Genomic DNA, 21495 nt, shown 5'->3' on the forward strand with positions numbered 1-21495 from the left:
TATCTTTTCTATCTACCTTCTTCTGATCTACCGTGTATTAGCGTTCCTGTGATCAAAGTTCTTACATAACCCTTCAAAAAGACATCTGTCTTCTACAGGCAACTCAGTGACTCATCTTTGAAGTCCTCTTTCACATGTACCTTTATTACAGCAAGACCTCCCATTATCATCCATGTCAGATATGAACATACCTCAGGGGACCTAATCACTTGAAGTAAGCACGGCCTTCAAAGCCACACATGAAGAACTGACCTTCAGTGCCTCAAGAATGTCTGCAGCTTCAGTTTTTTTACATAGAATAATAGGGCCCAAAATATCTAGGACGAATGACCTTAAAAATAGAAGTAAGGTACTGTTAAGGGTAGAGGGTTAAAATATGGCTGCAATGTGTAGATTTCTACACCAGTTTTTCCCAAAAACTGTAACTGTCTCTCTGGCAGCAGTTTAGAAAACACAACTGTAAACTATGTAGACATCACCTGGTGCAGCAAATGCTTCCATCTAGTGTACAAATGAAGAACTGGGCTCTGGTGAGTAATTTGGCCAGGGGTTCATTAACACAGAAAAGTCAAGATAAATAAGATTCATAGGAATCACCATTTGTAAATACTGTCTACTATATGTAAAGACAGGAGAGAGTATTTTGTTTCTAAAGTGTCTGTTCTGGTGCACATGATTCTACAATGTTTTCAAAGGAGGGGAGATAGGTGTATATGAAATGATAATGGTCAGTGTTCTTGTGTGACCAATTACATTGTTGTTATTGTTAATGTGGTATATGATTCACTCTATCACTCATGTTGCCTGATTAGAGCTCTTATTAGGACTGTGTTAGTGTGTTTATTCTGCGCTGGCTTGACAGCTCCATCCCCCCTGTGTTAGGTTTGTTGCACCTGTTAGGGCAGGGCAATGTATTGTTTAGGTGTTAATTGAACTGTACAGTCATTTTGGATGATGTAATTTATAGTACTTTTGAACTGAATTGCATCATACAGAGAGGTGTTTCTATAAGCCTGTTCTCAGTGGTATAAATAGGGCGCACTATACATAGGTAGCCTGTATATTTAGAAGGGAGGCTAGAACCCTAGCTACGCCCCTGCTAAAACCCGTTTAGCAACTACCGGTCACGTGACGGACACCAGCGGCTGTCAGCTGATTGAAATCATCAAATTTCAGCAGTGAAGTTTTGTGTCTCTCAAACAAATGCTCTCAACTCTCTGGCTGAACGAGACCGAAGTGTGTGAAAGTTGAGTGAATTAAGAGTTGCAAATCCTTGCATGTAAGTCTGAAGACGTTATTTCATTCACTAACGTACACTTATAAGCTAATTAGTCGGTAAATTTGCCCCGGCGCACACTGGTTGTGAAAGTTGCGTTGACGGTTGACCTTTAAAATCAGCTCCCGTCACCATATTCAACGGGGATTTATCTTTATTGTTAGACCAAGAGAGGTCAAGTGGTAATGGAGGCAGACACACTTGAAGACCAGCTTCTCCTCTATGCTAAAGAAGGCAGTAGCTCTCATGTCCAGAGGCTCCTTCAGTCGAGGATAGACCAAAGCAATCCCCTCGATATCAACTGCAGATGTACGTAGTGAAAATATGACATTTCCCGCCCGGCTAGCATGGCTTCAGGTATCTCAGAGACTGTTCATTTTCCTTTGTGATACTGTAGCTAGATCTAAAGCCAGTTCAGGGTGGACACCCATCCACCTGGCCTGTTACTTTGGACACAGAGGTGTTGTGGAGGAGTTACTAAAGGTGAGAGCTGATTATGTTCATATATGCTCTGTATATTATTATGTTCAGCACATATACATTTGCTGCCAGAGAAATTTACTATATGCACCATATTTGCAGGCAGGTGCTGATGTGAATCTGCAGAATAACATGGGAGACACGGCTCTACACCAAGCAGCCTACACCGGAAGAAAGGTAAAAGAAGGAAAAATAGAACTGCCTCCCTGCCAGCTCATATGCTCTAATAAGAGTGCTATGCTGTCTGCATTATAACTTGTGTTATACTGTACCTTTCTAGCCAAACTAATGCTAGTTGGGCTCACTTTTGCAGATTCCACCAAATATCTACTTTTCTCCTGCAGCTTTTGAGTGATGAGAAGTTATAGTCAGATTTTTATATATACATATATACTTTGGACCCTTAAGGAGATTGTTCTGTTGCTGCTGCGGTATGATGCCTGTGCCAGCGTAATCAATGGAACGGCTCAAATCCCTAAGGATGTCACAGAGGATGATGAAATCATTACAATGCTGGAGGGTATGCCATGATGGGAATATTTGGTGATGGCTTCTCATTATTGTAGATCAGCTGCTCTTATTCTGAAATGGTGCTTGGTTTGTACAGCTGCAGAGAGGAGGGAGACAAGGCGGCGGGAGGAGAAGCTCATGGAAGCAGCCAGAGAGGGGGACATCTCAACTCTGTCTAAATTGGTTAGCGTCTGACCTTTTGTTGAACCTTGGCAGAATATCTGTAGGCCTATATGCCATTTTGATTTGACAGCAGTTAAAGCTTAATAATTCAAACAATTAACCACAACAGGCTTTGTGTTCTTCCCCATATTCCACATTACTCGTGTTAACCAGCACCATTTGCATAACTATAGCTGTATTTGTCTACTTTCCAGTTGGAAAAGTCATACACATTTAATGTAATAGTTGAGGGTCTTAAAGGTCAAAGTTAAGGGATGACAAGTTGATATATGAGACACACACACAAGATAATGTGTGCCAATTGTCCTGATGACCTGCTGTTTTTTGGCAAACCAGTGGAGAATTAGGACCATGTTTGGCTTTTACTCTGTGTAGTGTGTTGACTTGAAGTGGATAGTTTTTGATCACATACACAATGCTTTGCCCAGCTGTTGTCAGTGGTTCAACTACCCTCTATTTCTTCAGCTCAGTGGAAAGGATGCTCCAAATCTTCACTGCAGGGATTCTGTGGGTAATACACCCTTACACTGTGCAGCCTACAGAGGGCAGAAGCAGTGCATTATAAAGCTGCTCAAGTGTGGAGCCAGCCCTTGTATCAAGAACAGCAATGGTACATCATTATTATCTTGTTCAACCCCTTATTATCATGACTAAGTTTTAGTTGTATTAGTTCAGTAATGCTTAGGATCGTTGTTTTGGAATCAGAATTGCTTTTTAAAGCTGTTAATATCCATACACATGATAAATATTATGTTCTCTTAATTTTGTTCCTAGGTTGTCTAATGTGTCTAATAATTTGTTTGCATGGCCGATGATGTTGCAGAGCAGACAGCACTGGACCTGGTCCGTAGTGATGAACTGAAACACATTGTAGCAGCCTATCAAGACAAGGTGAGGGCAGATAACTAATTTTAAAATGTTCCATTCCCTTTGAATTATCAGATGTGCTTTTTCAAAATGTGTTGAGTAAATGCACTTGCACTTTCCTGCAAGAGCCACCAACTTCAGATCAGATTAGAATTAAATTTGGTATTTGATTCATGGTCCACAAGCGATGATTAATTTATTCATTTGATTGTTTTGGCAATCCTCTCGCCTCTTCTCTAACACCACCATGCAGGCTAGAATTTATCTAAGAAAAATAAAAATCTAATGAACAGGTTTCTGTGAATTTTGCTGACCTTGTTTATGTTTCCCAGAAGATTAGACATTCCAATCTTGGGCACTCCATGAATTAATAACTCAATTTTTCGTACTGACAGTCAGTGCTTGGTGCGTTCAGCATCTTAGTTGCACATTTGATATTTTCATTTTCTCTTTTAGGAAAAAGGGGTCTTTGCTTATCCTGCACCTGGGTTAAATATAGGTACACACAGCTGTATTTCTGCATTTTCTCTTTTCACTTTTCTCTGTACATGTTCACTTGAGGTCTGGCAACTGTAGGGGGAAAAGCCTTGCAAGTCAGCAGTCCTTGCTCTGGCTTGGACGTCTGATAAGCTTGGCATAGCTTCAATGCAGAGCAGTGCATAGTCATGGTGGAAATTTCAGAGAAAGGCTAAGCATCAAGCTGTAAAGTAGATAAAAAAAATATTTACCTCTGAAACTATGCAGGTTTCAGTGTAATATAAAATAACTCAGCTGAGTGTTTCTGATCTCACCAAAAACTTCTAAACTGTCAATCAGGTTCTGTCTGTACACTCTGTACACTGAGAATTATTTTTTTTTCCCCCACAAAGGATGTGAACAGTGGGGTGCAGAAGATTGAAGGCCCTCTTTGGAAGGTACCCAGATGCTGAAGTGTACTCTTCTCTTAATAAGTCAGACAATATTTTTGTTCAGAGTCCACCACATTTGATGGTATAGACTTTACTTTTTTCCTAGTTGGCAACACACAGTATCATCATTGTTATATATAAAAAGTCACTTGCAGCCTTTTATTTCTTATTATACAGTGTTTTGTATTTCATGTCTTAAATTGTTATGATTTTATAAGTATATTTTTAATCCTACAAAATTAGATCAGTAATAAAAGTTTAAATAAAGAATATGTCCTCCCCTTCTGCACATGATATATTTATACATTCACACATGCATTTATTTATACATTTACTATTGCTACATGGTTTAGCTGTTGGTGATTTCATGTGTCTCTGTCAGAGTTCACGGTTCCTTGGATGGCGATCTCACTGGGTGGTAATTGAGGATGGAACTCTCTCCTGGTATCCCAGACAGTAAGATAACTTTATCTGTATGCATTTATCTATAGCTCATGTAGTTAATATAAGCTAATATAGCTAATTACAGTATGTAGTGTGCATGTATAGTAAATTGTATATAATGTACAAAGGTTGTCAGCCGTGATACAAGAGCCTATTCTGTTATTCCATCCTTCATTACTGCTCTGTGTAAAGAGCCAGGTTTAACTAGACAATGCCTTGTCTCTTGCAGTGTCAGAAATAAAATCTCATTTCTTCCAAACAATTCATGTTGGAGATGAAGGGATCAGTAGTAGTTTACCAAGCATGCAGTGAAAACTGGAATTTAAAGTGACTGCATCTCTACTGTATGTAGATTACTGCTGTGTTCTGTTTTATACACTTTGTCTGGTGTCTGTGTGGTCCTTCATCTGTTTTTATTTTTCTAGGGCAGATGCACTGGCTGGTGTCAGAAAACAGGGCTGTAAGTCTCTAACACGAGCCTACTGCATGGTAAGCAAGGGGTCAGAGGCTCACTGTAATTGATTAATCTTCATGACTACACAAGGATGCTCAGACCTTATCTGTTGCGCTTGTGATCACATTGCACTTATGAGATGATGATGTTTGACACCCAGTGCAGCAGCAAGCATGACCTTAAGTGATTTCGTGTTTGTCATTCCAGGTCAAACCATGGGATCATTGCTTCTTCATGCTCAGGTGCTTTGATGACACTGTGCATTATTTTAAGGTCCCCTCAAAGACAAATTCAGTGGCAACAAGAAAAGTGAGATGAGATTCACCCACTACACTGTCGCTAATATATTCTGTTATCTGCATTAGTAAACAAATACGTAAATGTTAATTGTATTTTCCCACTTAGAAATGGTTGGATGCTTTTGAGGCACATTCATCCTATAGCACTCGTCACTGCACCCAAGAGGAGATTATCAGTGATGGTGAGGGTGATGGTGATGTGGCAGTGAAGAACCTGACACAAGCAGTTCAGGTAAGATTAAGCTCAAAAATGTTTAAAGGTGTAGTATCATGTGGGGAAGCAGTGTTATTCAGTGCTTTTGTTTGTCAACCATGTATAATTTGAAAAATCCACATGTTGCCAGATTTTTTGCTGAGCTGTGAGAGTTCCTCTGTTTTAATTGCCTCTGTCCTGTTCTCCTGCAGGCAGCCAGTACTTGCCAACAGAAATTGGAGAGTGAAGTGTCGATATTTCTATCCATGGTGAAGAATGAGGAGAATTTTGGTAGGTGTCCCACTCTTTGTCAGATACCACTGCAGACCTAATGCAGTATCCAACACTGCATTAACTGTATTAATATACTTTTAGTAGCGCTGAAATCTTTGGATTTTGAACTGTTGGTGCAACAAAACAAGGAATTTGAAGAGGTCATTGTGGATTCTGGAATACTGATGGAATTTCCCCTTTTTTACATTTTATATAGTAGATTAAACAAATAAAATGATGGTGATGAATGTAATTGTTTATGGTATTGTATACATTTTAAGTTTATGTACTCCTGCAGATATATCATTATTTTTTCTTTTTCAAAGCATTGGCTGCTCCTCTTCTACTAAAAGCCAAAGAGACCAGTGAGCTCTCCAGTGAAACTTGTGCTGCTCTCAATTTGTGCCTTGAACTGTTGTCAAAACAAGAAGAGGTAAGGAAACTTCTTCTTAGGCAAACACAATACAGTCCAATCATATTGTCTGCCACTATACCATTCCTCCTGTATCCCATATTTATATGCAGTCAAAACCATAATAACCTTGCTATGATAATCTAATATATTGATGTAATGTTTGTTGTGAAAGTGAAACCATTTCACCTTGTGATGCAAAACACACACAAGCCTAACATTCAATTTAATCTAGTGAAACAGAATCTTTTTCCAGTCCTGTACTTCATGTAATTGTTTTGAAAGATAGTTTTCTTTTTAGATTAGCTGCAGCTCACTGAGCCTCTATGAATCTTCATCCCATTGATTCCCATACTCTCACCCACGTGCTGAGCTCCTATTGGCTGAAAAAATTATATTGAATGATTACAAAATCCTCAAGACCCACCCCCTTACGTTAGCTTCCTTTATACCAATCAGGTTGGAAGCTTGTGTGTCTGTGTGCGTGCACGCATGTGTGTCCCTGTCCACCTGTCCTAGTGACTGTACTGTGCCCTTGGGAGGAACAGTGGAACAGTGTGTAATCACTGGCATGTCTGCGGGAAGGACACAGGCAAGATCCGTTTTTATGCTTAGGTCTGCATTCAGCTTGCAGATCAGTGAAGACAGACACACACACACACACACTCACACACAGCCTTGGACTTGGATCCACACACTCCCGCTCTGGGGAAAGGCTGTGCATTGAGCGAGGGAACTCAAGCGCGTGCATATTCACAGGCTCAGCTGGCGATACATGCTTTCAACCTCACACAGTGCAAATACACGCTCGCAGGCACACTTCCACATGCCAGAGCATCCGAGCACAGGAGAAAGAAGAGACGGTGACTGCACTTTCATCCAGCATCTGCATAGGTACAAATAAAAACAGTTGTTCTTGTATGATATTCTCTGCTTTCCTCTCATCGTTTTTTTTTTCATCGTCAGCCAAATAACTGGCTTTGTATGCAGTGGGCTGGTCCCGGAGGACTTAGCGTGAGGTGTCTGAAGTTTGCCACCAATTGGATTTATTGAGATGTTTTTTGTGTGACGTTAATTTTAAGGTTGGTCCGAAGCATTGGCATAAACGAGAGCTATTTATCCACATACGCAGGTCAGTCATCTGGATTTAATTTTGTGTGTGAAATTTAGTTTGTTTGAAGTGGTAGTGAACGCAGTGCTGCTCATTGCATCTTTTTAATGAGATCATCTTATAATGTAATGAATTCTGAGTCAAACTAAGACTGTGGTGAGGACAGATTAAATTGCACTGAGGACTCACTTGATATGGTGATATTTTAAGTTAAGCTGTGTGATATAATTGTGTGTTCAACCATTTTAACGCAGCAGTTCTTCCTCTGTGTTTCACAGTACTGTGCCTACATTAAGAATTTAGGGATCATATCTTGGTCTTAAACTTTCTTTCTCATGGCCAATTAAGAGACTGTCGGTTGGTTGTTGAGTATAGTATTATGTAGTATGTACTAGAGTTCTGTTATTGTAAAACCATTCACATTATCTTCATATGGAGAGAGACAACTGAGGACTTGTGTGTTATTTTTGCATAAGGTGAAGATAACTGAAATAATGTTGCATCAGATAAAATAAAACTTGGCTTTAGATGTCAGCTGAATATGATATTGCTCAGCAATACCCATATGTAGCATGTTTACACAGTGATGTGTGCATTACCAAATCTCATTATCTTAGAATGAATTGGCAACAGCTGCTGTCCTGTCACAAGGAATAACTTGCCATTGTTGTCACAGGGAGGCTGAGGACATCAGTTTCAATCTCCTCACCCAAGAAGCATCGGAAATGTCACAACAACAGGCAATGAATTAATTCCTGACCACCAGATAGTATAAGTAGAAAATGTCTTAACTAGCATGTTACATCCACTGGTCTCATGCTAAGCTTATGCTACTTCATGTACTAACTGGATTATATTTTCTACAGTGCTGAGATTGGCTGTATTAGGCAGTATTAACTTTAAGCCCACATTCCCATTATCCGGCCACAGATGCCTCTGTTGGTGCTACTTACACACATTTGCTTTCTATAGTACATGTAGTCACGTGCTGTTGTAATTGTGCTCTGACGTCAAGGGTGATGTGTAGTGGAGAGACATGTTTCATATCTCACAGGGTTTTGCAGCAATTACAGTATTGCCCTTCAGCAGAGTAGATGTAGTTTGACCCATTTTGGCTGCTGATGCAAAACTAAAGTATGCTAGTGAGAATGCCACATTTATACAGTACATGCAGGGCACGGTATGACGGGATGGAGACTACATGACATTTAGAAGGAACTTGTAATGAAGATTGAGCTACAACTAGTCAGTCCTGGGCAGAACCCCTCTTAGAGGTTGTGACAGTAACTCAGGTGACACAGATTTATAACCCCAACCTTTCATGGTGTTTCTCAAGCAGCAGGTTGCCACACCTGTCAAGAAAATAAATCGAAGCTTATAGCATGAAACCACTTAGTGGTGACACACAGATAAGCAGATCTGTCAGTTTGTATTTCTTTGAAGGCAGGAGAAATGCAGTGTAGTTTTTTTTCCCCACAGTTATTCATAAATTTCCATCTAGATGGTGTAAGAAAGTAGACTGCTTTCAACCCTTTGGGAATTGGAGAAAACACAAAGTACAGTTTGACCTTTAGTTAAAACCCTAACATGGGTTACTGACTGTCATGTCATACCCAGGAGAGAGAAAGAGACTTCACAGGGCACTGACTACATTTTCTTGTTGGTTCCTGCACTGACCTCTTCCTTTTTCAGGTTACCTGAAACCTGTATAGCATGAGGAAGTGTACATTCAACCTAATCTTTCAAACCTCAAGGTGTGGAGAAGTATCAGAGACTGTTTCTGTCTAATTCCTTACTACATCTCTTGGCAGTTCTCATGTCACGCTCAAGTAAAATAATTTTTTAGTTGCTTAGCTCCCAGCTGTCATCGATTCATGTGCAGTTTGATATACAGTCACAATTAGTTAGAGCTATGTCTAACCCTATACTGTATAGAGGTATGATAAATGTCCCTCTGAGATTTGCTTCCCCTTCAGCAGAGAAAGCAAATTTTAGAACAAAGTAAAAGCACTACCCTTTGGGGTGTTGGCCAAGGAGAAGCATCCCTCCCAGGCTCCAGCAACAGCTACAGCACACAGCCTCAGCAGGGCTTAAAATAGCGCTGTTTGTGCTCAGGCGAGAGAGAGGATGCAGTGAGAGTGAAAGAGCTGGCTGGGATAGTTACACAACAAAGTGTTCTGCTCCAGGATGGGCTCTTAAGCCAAGTGCCTGGGACGGGGAGTGTTAACGCAGGCTTCTACACAGCAAGCTCATTTACTTTGCACCGTATATTTAAAAAGAGGGTTGAAATAAGTGTGGTCTTCCGGGGACAGTCTTTTTATGGACACATTTGATATGTCTAATGGCTCTTATTAGCCATCAGTCACTATGAACCTTTGCTGTCCTTGAATCATGAGCACATTAGAGGTCACATACACAACACAGGAATAATGCAGATTTAATAAAACAACTAGATTTAGTTGAAATGATCATTTCCTCTTGTTAAAATATGACTATGTTAAAATATGGTTTCCTATATTGTATAGAGGGAGCATATCTTGAAATCTGAGAAGCTATAGAGATTTTGTGTTTCTCAAATATAGAGTTAACAGAATCTGAATATCTGCAAACACTGTATCCTTATTTTTTACACAGAACACAGCCTAAAGGGGCTGATTGTACATAACAGTATAGCAAGTGTGATGGGGAAAAAAAAAGTGTGAAGTTTGTCCTTGACTGTATGTGCCAGACGTCTGTTGAACCTCTTTGTGTGAGAGAAGCTGCTTGTCAGCTTCTATCACAGTTACAGCAAGAATCTTGGTGAAACACAGAGTCCTTGTTAATGCAGTTTGTTTTTCAAGTGTAACAAGGATGAAAGTCTGTATAAACTGATCATGGATAACTTAAGCGTGGGTTTTTGGTTACATCAGAGGTGTGTATTTGAAGAAATGGGGTCATATGTAGTTAGGTGACAAATGCGTCAGTTCAGATTAGAACAGAAATTGAATGTATGTGTATGTATTCTGCTCAAAGAGGTTTTACATCTCTGTCAGAGAGTTAGCCTCTGCATACAGTTGCACATTAGTCATCCTAACCTTTTGTAAGCTTATGTTAAATAAAATTTTGCTGAGTCAAGTCTGGGGCACAGAGGAAATCGGGTCTACATTATTTCCAAAAAGTGCATAATAAACCCGTAGCTGGTGTTAGGGGTGCTCCAGTTCTAATCAGATCAATATTCATTACAAATGGCTGGATTGGCACCCTTGAAGTTTGCTGATCAGAAAAAGGTAATCAGTAAATAAGTGAATTTGTCACTTCGTGTTTTCCCTGCCTTGTCCATCTCTATCACACAGGAATCTGAGACTGTTTTGAATAAAGTTGGAGCTGCTGATTGCAATGGGACAGTCAGTCAGGGCCATTTATTATATATTTTCTCAAAATTTTAACATTTTGTATTAAATTAATTGATTTATATTTCACATATGTTACTTCAGTGGCAGTATCGCACATCACAAAAATCTTGACTGGAATCATGTTTTTGAATTTCACAAAAATTATTTTCTGACCTTATTGATCACATAAATTCTCCATGGAGATCTCTGAAACATTGATGGTTATAGACACAAGTCTTGGAGAGAAATTGTGAGCCATAGATACACTTGGTTACGGTCAACAAATTAAAACCCAACCTGAACACATCAACAGATTGGTAAACAGGTGTTTCTTTGTGCATGGTTGTGTCCACGACTGATAATATTTCAGTTGGAGGGTAGAGGAGATGAAGCTGAACTTTTCGTCTTTAATAGAAGACATTGGCCTTGTTTGCAGTCTCAGATTTACAGTGTGATTTACAAGCTCCTGTTTCTCTCTGCCTTGCCAAAGATGACTCTGGGAGTTTTTTTAAACTGTGGAGGTTATGCTCTATTTTCATGGTCAGTGCACTTTATTTTCTTTGTTTTGTCCATTTATGCTACTTAGGAAGGCATTTAATTTCTAGATTAAGTTTACTAATGTCCTTGTAAGATAAATTTCTAAAAAGATAAATTTGATTTTTTGCCTATATCTTATTCTTTATCATTTTTGGTAGCAACTGTGGCTTTTTTCTTTTAGTCTCTGTCTTCTGTTCAGTCAGTAAAGGACGCCCAACAGCAATGGTAGACAATAGGAAACACTAATCTCGCTTGTCCCACAGTGGCCTGGCTCAGGTTGCTCTGAAGGGACACTTAGTCCTGAGCTACAGAGCTCTCAGAGCAGGGGTGTTTGGTTCTGACTGAAGGAAACCAGATCCGTGGGCAGGGACAGAACAATGACCTGCCATCAGAACCACTAAGACAATCAAACCATCAATCAGTCGTATTTACCAGTTATACTGTCCATGCTGTACACATGCATCAGAAATGTTGGATCAAAATACATGAGCATATTCCCTTCTTATACTGCACTTTGTTTATGGTGTGTGTGTCTGTGTGTGTCTGTGTGTGTGTGTGTGTGTGTGTGTGTGTGTGTGTTTCTTAATCCATCCGGTGGGCCTGTTCTTGCAGGTGTGGAGCCTGAAGTTAGAGCAGGAGGTGGAGAAGAATAAAGCTCTGACAGAGGCTTTGCAGACTTTGGCAACTGAGCACCACGAACTTAAGCAGTCTGTGAGCAGGAGCAGGAGGTCATCTACCCTCAGTACTCTGACCGAAGATGACTTCTATGACGCTGAATCAGGTCAGCAGCCCTTACTGTAGGTGTTCGGTCAGTATGTAATCATTCAGTGATGTAATTAAGAATGAGTATCTCACAGGGGTTACACAAAACCAATCAAGTATGGTTCATCTTGTTTGACAAGTCTCGAGCATTTCTTTTACTAATTTTGCACTTGAAGTAAGTTGTGCTCATTCCTGACATTGCAGAACTTTCCTTAAAGGTGCCCTGTGGTGTTTTAGACCAGTAGCAGAGCTACAAAGCAATGTTTTTTCACAAGTAGGTCCCCATTTTGTTTTTGTTGTGCACAAGCACACTGGCAATGTGCTACACATTGCTGTTGCTGGTTCCACACTGTTCTTCTGGTTGACAGTGGTTTTCAGTCCTGTTCCAACAAAGACAGGGAGAAAGAGGAGTGCAAGTTTTCAAACATGGATGTAAACATAATGCACAAAAGTAAATTGAAAAGCTTTTTTGAGGAAGAGATTCATCTTGTTTGCCAGGCCTCAGTGATAAACAATGTTTTTTGGTGAGTAACACTAAATGTAAACATAACTGTATTTGTTTTAACAAGAAGACTCCACAGGGCAGCTACATATTTACATACTTGTCAGAGCGAATGCCTCCAGCAGCACATCTTGCTTCAGTTTTCAGTTGTCGCCTCACTTTCGCAATAATAACTGCAGTTAAGAAATACAGCTGTAGTGTGTGTCTCTGTGCATGTGTTTGTGTGTGGTTGTACCCAGTGACACTCAAACTATTGGCACTCTGTCTCTCTCTGAGATTGCCCAGACAACATTGCGAATGTCCTCTTTTATACTCAAGGGTAATGGGATAGTAATTAGGCTGACCTGTTTTTTTTTTTTTTCTCTCTCTTCTAAGTACAATCCAAATCATTGTTTAACAGAGAGGAATTAGACAACGGTTACTTCACTGAATGTCAGCCATGTACAGTATTTGCATCAGCAGCAGGTCTGTGGCACAAGGAATTGCTCAAAGTTTGTTTCTCCATATACCCAAAAGCCATCGCCATGGTGATTATGTACAGCAGACTTCCTTCTACAGCATGTCTGTGCACTATGGAGCAATCTTTTTCAGGAATCATTGCATTATTCATAGATAGCCCTGAGTTATCTTCTGGCCAGAGATACTCAAAAGAGGGCTCTAAACTGTGCTCATTATCACAGACTGAGCTGAGTGTAAAGCCCAATCATGTTTTGTTTTTTTTGTTTTTTTTATAAATAAAATGTCTGTGCAGCAGTATCTGCTACATCCTGGTATATCCATGCAGCTGTTATGGCTGAAACTGCTATTTCTGTCCACACATAATTTAATACACAGATACATATACTTACAATAAGCAGTCATGACTCAGACTAGCATATACAGTCCTCTATAGTGTACAAATACCACACTATTCTTCCTCCCTTTGTGTTAATGACAGTACCGGTAATGTCACTGACAGTGCTGGCTAGGGGAGGAGTGGCATACAGCGAGCACAGAGCAAACAATGTTGGAGGAAATGAAGTCTCTGTGTGGCCTCTCATTGGAACACAATCCTCAGGTGGGGTTTGGCTGTCGGGAGGGAGGGGGGTTGAGGTTGGAGAGGAACTTGAGCACAGGTGATTATTTGCGGCCAGTTTACTGTTGAAGCTGCAGCTCTCTGAGCTGGCTGCTCAAACCTGCATGCGTGTGTGTGTGTGTGTGTGTGTGTGTGAGAGAGTGTGAGTGAGTGCAGGAGAGCATTTGGCATGACCTGGCATCTGCCCCCTGTCATCATCCCACAGAGTCAGAGTCGGACCTCTCTGTGAGCGGCTTCCTGTCTGTGGCCAGTCACTCCTGTGAAGAGGACGAGGGGAGAGACACCCCCCTTCTCAGCAGCCTCCGCCATCCCAGTGTGCTCAGGGGGCCTACCGGTATGTCAGGGGAGGGTAACCATGGCAACCAACCAGCCCAGTACAATGGAGTCAAGAAGCACAGGTGGGACATGCTCCAGTTATGATGTCATGCTTGTTTACTGGCTTAAACGATGCCACTGAGATGGGTAGAAATACGAAGACATCCATGTGAAGTGCTCTTCAGACGAACTGTTCATTGTTTATTATATGCAAGGCTTTGTTTAAGATAATTATTACAGCTGGTAGCAGGTTTAATGTAAAATGTAACTTAACATTGCTGACCTGACTTAAATTAATTTTGTACATGTGACAGGTTAGTATACATGCCTGATGACAGGTTGCAGACCTCCATCAGCTGGCTGATAGGCCAGTAAACGGCAGTGTTGGTGTAATGAGATACCAGCTTTCCACTCCGGTCTGTTTTTGTTGTCAGGTGTTTTTTTGTTCCGCAGAGAATAGCCTCTGTTGTGTTTTTCCTGACAGATCCAGCTCTCCAAGTGAAGAGTCAACTTAGCGCTCTGTGTTTGGTGCTTTGTTTCGTGAAGATTTGACAATCTCTTTCATTTCCCTGGATGCTGATTCTGCATTGGCCTCTCTTCCTTAATCCAACAAGTGATCCATGAATAATTTAGCATTTGCTGGCTCAGAGTAGGAGTTGGAGGAAAGGGGACTGGCTGGTTGACTAGCTCTGAGTGCATATGTGTACGCATGGTTGTTTGTGTGCGTGCGTGCGTGCGTGCGTGCGTGCGTGCGTGTGTGTGTGTGTGTGTGTGTGTGTGTGTGTGTGTTGTCCATAAAAGATTTATGCGGTGTCTGTTTATTTGGAATTACTCCTGTCATTCAAAGATACGTCTGTCCCCAGTTGCCTGTAGATGGACCGAAGTCTAGTTTAACATTTCTCTCAGCTTTGCTTCTTACCTTGCTGTAACAGCACACTACCATAAATTCTATAAAAATAGTCAATTATCCAAATAATCTGTCTTTAACTTAAAACCACAAGAATACAGTAGTGTAAATATATTATTTTTGTACATGTTAAAATGATTTGAAGACTGATCATAGCTTAAGTGTGGCTGTAGGAAGTGTATGCAGTGTATTGATGAAGCATGTTCATGTGTCTCATCTCATTTCCTTATGTTCCTTGTGTTTCAGTAGCCTCTGCATAACAATGCAATTTTGCTTTAAAATTATTTTATATATATTTCTGAAAAGCAGAGTATTTTCAACCATAATCTAAGATGAATATGTCAAGTTTGTTTGTAACACGTGAGCATCTCAGCAAAAAAGGGATGACTTTATTCAGCTGTTGATAAAACGACAGGTCCCACAAGTCTTTAGACATGTACAAATACAGTTGTAGATATAGTTTATTTTAGAAAATAGAAACCACCCTTATCATATTCCAGTCTTATGAAAGAAATCCTCCATGCTAGAATATATTTTGGAGCAGAAGCTGGTGTGGAGTATAGTATGGAGCAAACCCTCTACCTCTGTTTACCTCTGCTCTATTCACTCATTTCCAAACAAGGCCACCATCTGCCTCCAGCCAGTTTACCTGTAAATCAGTTGTCAGCAAGACTGGGCAATGAACATTGCTGCTTGACTAAAGTAAGCCTTCATTGTGGCTAATTTAAAGATATAGAGGGAGTAGGAAAGTGGCTGTGAGTGTCAAAGCAAAGACAGAAATCTGGAAAAGTTCAGACATTAATTAATTGAAATGATATGCAAAGTTAATTATGTAAGAAGTCTGAGCCAAACTTAATACGCAAAAAGAACTATTTAAGTAGTGCATCTTATAACCAGTCTTGAAAACCAACACACACACAGTTGTACATCTATTCATGGATATTGAATGAGGCTTGACCAGACCAGCTGAAAGCTCATTAACTTACAGGTGTCGGATGACTTTGTTTCCAAATGGTGGGTCAAGCTATGTTATCTGCTCTGCAGGTTTTCAATAGTAAAATCTCTCAGTAGCCAGTAGTAAGTAATGGTCTTAATATGTGATTTACCCAGTATTTGCAGGTTTTTTGTTTGGTGTCATACATAGAAAAGTGTATCATTTTTAGTGTGAAAAAATCCATTCCCTGAGGAGTCGACGCTTGCCAGCACTAATCTAATGATTTAATAAAGATTAAAATGTTTTGTATCTGCACATAGATGGATATTATGGCATGTGATATGGGCTCTGATTGAAATTCTCTTCATTAACTTAATTCTCCCTCAAAGTTGAAAGTGTTTCTCCCTGTCTTTATGCTGTTGTCCCATAGAATGTCTCTACCGGCTCCCATGTTCTCCAGGAATGACGTCAGCATCTGGAGTATCCTGAAAAAATGCATCGGCATGGTGAGAACAGAAAGATCTCTGTAAACAGATTTACCTTTAATTTGTTGCACTTTAATTTACAGTTTGGAGAAAATGGAAAGCTGACTTGAGATTTTGTTTTTAAGTAGTCTTATTGAAGAAACTAAACTCAGGTAAAAAAGTTAGGTAATTGTGATAAATCAGTTTTGCGCTTCCTCATTACCTTTTTATCATTAGGAGTTTCAGTCATTAGTATTGGTGTTCTTAAGTCCTAAGGGATCCTAGTTATCACTCCAGACCCTGTTTGAATTTAATTACATTTAATAATGTCTATTAATACTGTATTCCCCAATTGAATATGGATAATAAGCTGTGCATATGCAATACAGTGGGCAAACAGCTAGATATGCACTACTATTGTATACTTAAAGTGTACTGCAGAGTGCAGACATATTGTTGTTAAATTAAAATGACATCTCCTGTCTTTTCTCACTGTTTTTTTTTTTTTTTTTTTTTTTTAAACTGTAACTTCATTAGGAAAATCTGGAAATTTTTCCTGAGACCTCACTGTGCCTCGGATATCACAGTTAAATGTTATTAATAGAAAGAACAGTGTTGATTGACAACACCACTTTGACACTGTTACAGTCCAACTTTACAGTCCAAGCGTGCACACATGCATAGCTCAAACATATAAGAATTTTACACATTATTTAACTGATTCAAACATCATATATAAGCTTTGCAAAGAGTGGATTCATTGCAGTGGTCTGTGCCCTCACCGTTTCTTTTACCTACTTTCAGGAGTTGTCAAAAATTGCCATGCCTGTGATATTTAATGAGCCTCTGAGCTTCCTCCAGCGGATAACAGAATACATGGAGCACACCTACCTCATCCACCAGGCCAATGCCACAACAGACTCTATTGAGAGGATGAAGGTATCACCAGGCCCATGTTCACTTTCTTCAAAATTAAACCAGAGATAAAAGTGTAATTGTTTATCTCCAAGATAATATGTCATTACTTAAATGAATCAAGTCAAATTAAACTGAGTGAAGTACCTCGTCATTATTAAACTTTGAGCTTTCAGCGTCTTTTTGAATAAAACATGCTATTATGGGACTTAGTCATTTATATTTCCTATCTTAATCAAATATTGAATTAGTTGCCTGTAATTAATCATAAGTCAATGCTCTGTAGTGTGTTGCAGCGTTTGCTGTGTCAGCTGTAGCATCACAGTGGGAGAGGACTGGGAAGCCTTTCAACCCACTACTGGGGGAGACCTTTGAGCTCATCAGGTAAGACAGCAGACAGCCTTAAGTTTTGTATTTGGTGAAGATTTACTTTTATAGTGAACTTTCCTGCAGTACCATCCATGTCTTTGTTCTCCATCAGAGACGATTTGGGCTTTAGGTGGGTGTCAGAGCAAGTAAGCCATCACCCTCCAGTCAGTGCCTTTCATGCTGAGGGCCTCAAGGAGGATTTTGTCTTCCATGGCTCCATCTACCCCAAACTCAAGTTTTGGGGAAAGAGCATAGAAGCAGAGCCCAAGGGAATCATCACACTGGAGCTCCCCAAGTGAGTCTAAGAGGCTAAGACTGCTTTGTGAGTCTGATTTGATTCATTTTCAGGTAGCATCATCTTACATTACGTTCAACTTTACCTTTTGTTGCTTTGTCTCTGCAGATATAATGAAGCCTACACCTGGACAAACCCCACCTGTTGTGTCCACAACATCATTGTAGGACAGCTTTGGATTGAGCAGTATGGCAATGTGGAAGTGATCAATCACAAGTAAAAAAAAAAAAAAAAAAAAAAAAAATCCTCTTCTCTTTGTCATGTTGTGTGTGTGTGTGTGTGTCTCCATACATGTTTGTCTGGTGCATTTGCCTGCGCAGGGACTTGGGTGCATGAATAACTTTTTCTCTGCGCTCTGCAGTGCAGTGTTGATCTACTTTGAGATTCAGCTTATTGATCATGGGAGCAGAACTGGGACAGTTGCCATTAGAATAGAAGAGCGTGAGCAGGATAATTAATGTTTGAAAGCTTCAGCTCGCAGAAGGAGAATAGTAAAAGAGAATTGGTAAGCAGTCTGTCGTTCTGTGGCAGGACTGGAGAGAGATGCAGCATGACGTTCAAGCCCTGTGGCCTCTTTGGAAAAGAGCTCCATAAAGTGGAGGGATACATCCTAGATAAAAGGTATCATCTTTGTTGAATTACCAGTGATTTTATTATTTATTGATGTTCAGTATTGCCTGAAGGCAATGAGCGAATTTGTCATAAATTACTATATTTTTAATTACTTTATCTTACGTAATGTATCTTAAGGGTTTATGTAGCATGGGCTTAAATTATCAGTATTGGCAGAACAGCAATGCTCAGATGACACATATCTAAAGCTGTGTTTTAATCAATATTCATTCTTCATATGTTTTCAGCAAAAAGAAGCTCTGTGCAATATATGGCAAATGGACTGAATGCTTGTACACAGTAGACCCTGCTACCTTCGATGCCCACAAAAAGTCTGACAAAAAGAATTCAGATGATAAAAAGGGTAGTAAACAGGTAAAAAAAAATTTTAAAATAAAATCTAAATCACCTATGTCTTGACTCCATTTGGTTCAAACTTAAACATATGGATTGTGTGTGTCTATGGCCCCAGAGCAGTGTGGATGAGGAGCCAGAAGAGATGCCTCCACCTGATGCTGAGACAGTCCAGGTCATCCCAGGCAGCGAGCTCATCTGGAAGATAACACCCCGACCAGAGAACTCAGCCAAGGTATGAGAGGACAGGAGGTGGGAGTTGGGAGGTAGAAGGAGAACAGTTTATAAATTATAAAAAGAAAAATCAGGCATAATAGCTGGAGGTAGTTATTTTGTTGCTTCTCATCCTTACTCCCTTCTATGGCAGTTGGTAATTTTTACTCTCTCTCTGGCAGTTCTATGCATTCTCCACATTTGCCATGCAGCTAAATGAGCTGGAGAAAAGCATGGAGGGAGTCATTCCTCTCACAGACAGCCGCCTCCGACCTGACATCCGCGCCATGGAGAATGGAGATATAGGTACAGTGTATGACCTTGATTTGAGTTCCCATTGTGCCACAGCAGCTAAACTCCATGCTCAAACTTCTGCATCTGTGGCTCCTAGATTTGGCAAGTGCAGAGAAGAAGAGACTTGAGGAAAAACAGAGGATGGCCCGGAAAAATCGCACCAAATCAACAGAGGATTGGAAAACAAGGTCAGTCATCGAGAAATGTCATTTAATGTTGTCGTCCATTTGCTGATTGTGGGTCTGTTTTTACTAAATGCCTCCCTATTGTCTTGTGTTATCCACTATGCCTTCCCCTTTATTATACTTGAGAAGGAACGCTGCACTTGGTCCAAGGTTTGGTTCAAAGCTTTACTTTTTGACTGTTGTTTGTTTGGGTGTGAAGTGTGGCACTACAGCACCCTCCTCAGGACAAAATGCACAACTGCAACTGTGTGTGTCTGTGTGTGGAGAGGGGGGGTTGTTGTTGTTTTTTATGGAAAGCACTGATCAGTACACTGGCAGTCATGGTGATACTGGTGTCTGATACTGGATATTTAGTTTAACCTTTTTTCCAGCTGTACACATTGGTACCTTGCCATGAACTGGTCTTTTCTTTTGATTGGTCTTTTCTTGTAATTTCTGTTGGTGGTGTATTAATATTAAATCAATCATGTCATTATTAAATCTGCAGGTGGTTTCAACAAGGACCCAACCCTCATAACAAAGCTCAGGACTGGCTCTACACGAAAGGCTACTGGGACAGGAACTACACTCAGCTGCCTGACATCTACTAACAAGTAGAAACACACACACAGATACCACACACATGGGATATCTACTTTTAGCACCTTTGGACTTAATCTGCTGTACTTGGGTTTGTGCTGAGGGGCCTAGCATAAGAATTAGTGTAACTGAACTGGTATAGAACAAGGTAGGAAATTGGGCTCAATTTGAGAAAATAAACTTAAAACATGTCTTTTAAAAGGCAGTAAAACACTGAATTAACCCAGAGGCTTATATTCTTCAGTAGATCTGTATGAACAGTAAAGCACAAAACCTCTCTTTTGCGTTTATTTATTGTGGTTCTCGACCACTTGAATATGGTATAGGCATGTACTGGAAAAAGTAGAATGTATTTTAGAAATATTTCATGTTAGATAGATGGAGTGTTTGAACAGCAACCTCAGTTTTACTGTTTGTAGTTTGTCCATAGTTCCTGCTGGTTATGAAAACATTTTACTCGTTAGCTTCATTGCAGAGACATGGGAGGCAACACTACAAAAAATAGCTACAAAAGCTGGAAAGCATGATGTGTCCTGAACCCACTGATTGCACACCAATTCTACTTGTGCATACATACAGTAATGCAGTGCAAAGTATTAAAATAGACCACTTTGGTGCATTTGCTTTTGTTTTCTCTCCCTAGAGTGGTGCAGATAATTAGTGTTGAACTGGATGAGTCTGAAATTTGTGTCATTGCTTGTTTGCAATGTCCACTACTTGATTGTAAATCTGTGTCTAGCCTCTTCACTGCGAGTAAAATGTTTCCATATCTGACAAGAACAGTGGCCAGTACGGAAGCAGCAAGACTTTGACAATAAAATAAATGTTTAAAATATTATTAAGCCCTAAACTATGTACTGTATAGATGTGTATAGAGACTAACAGCGTTGCACATAAGTCTACCTGATTCTGTGGACACAGTAGCACTTTTTTCTAACTATACGAGAGCAGGGACACTGGCTCCGCACTTATAGATTTTTGTGTGCGTGTGTGTAAAGGCCTTGCCATAGTTAAGTATAATTGAATATATTCCTTGTGCTATGTGCATTGATCTAATTGAAATCTAATCATAACAATAAATGCATGTGCATCACTATAACTATGCAAGCCTTATCTCCTTCACAATCAAGCACTGAACATTCATTCTCTTATGTTGTGGATAGCTGCTATAAGTTTTAGTTTTTTCTTTTACAACTCTTTAGGTATCAATGAAACAGAATTTCTATTGTTGCTAAATAAAAGCTTAATGTTAATTGAACATCCATGGTTTTGTGCTTTAATTTTAAGAAAGTGTTCAATATAACAAAATTATGACATATTGACCTGTGCCCTTACTGTACCTCACTGCTCTGTCTACCAAAACTTGTCTTTGGCCTCTTAATTTTGTGATTTACCATTATGT

The 21495-nt window shown here is 39.9% G+C and overlaps 1 protein-coding gene across 3 annotated transcripts; it reads left to right on the forward strand.

The window, feature by feature from the left end:
- The first annotated feature begins 1134 nt into the window (after positions 1-1134).
- On the forward strand, positions 1135-21433 carry LOC108883436 (oxysterol-binding protein-related protein 1). 3 transcript variants are annotated; one of them, XM_018676565.2, is made up of 29 exons: positions 1137-1279; positions 1441-1585; positions 1674-1759; positions 1859-1933; positions 2165-2276; positions 2364-2449; positions 2915-3059; positions 3273-3340; positions 4186-4230; positions 4607-4680; positions 5094-5157; positions 5330-5431; positions 5528-5653; positions 5827-5905; positions 6214-6320; positions 11931-12099; positions 13863-14055; positions 16244-16319; positions 17082-17216; positions 17479-17576; positions 17674-17856; positions 17965-18072; positions 18388-18477; positions 18717-18843; positions 18941-19057; positions 19218-19341; positions 19427-19517; positions 19644-19664; positions 20002-21433. In XM_018676565.2, exons 2-29 carry the CDS (start codon positions 1462-1464, stop codon positions 20102-20104), a joined length of 2928 nt encoding a protein of 975 aa, XP_018532081.1. In that variant the 5' UTR covers positions 1137-1279; positions 1441-1461; the 3' UTR covers positions 20105-21433. The 3 variants fall into 3 exon arrangements, with proteins under 3 accessions (XP_018532082.1, XP_018532081.1, XP_050925959.1); XM_018676566.2 differs by lacking the exon at positions 19644-19664 and having other exon boundaries at positions 1135-1585; XM_051070002.1 differs by lacking the exons at positions 1137-1279; positions 1441-1585; positions 1674-1759 and having other exon boundaries at positions 2070-2276.
- Positions 21434-21495: the final 62 nt, after the last annotated feature.

This window comes from Lates calcarifer, linkage group LG4 (genome assembly GCF_001640805.2).
Source record: "Lates calcarifer isolate ASB-BC8 linkage group LG4, TLL_Latcal_v3, whole genome shotgun sequence".
In the NCBI taxonomy this organism is placed as follows: Eukaryota; Metazoa; Chordata; class Actinopteri; family Centropomidae; genus Lates; species Lates calcarifer.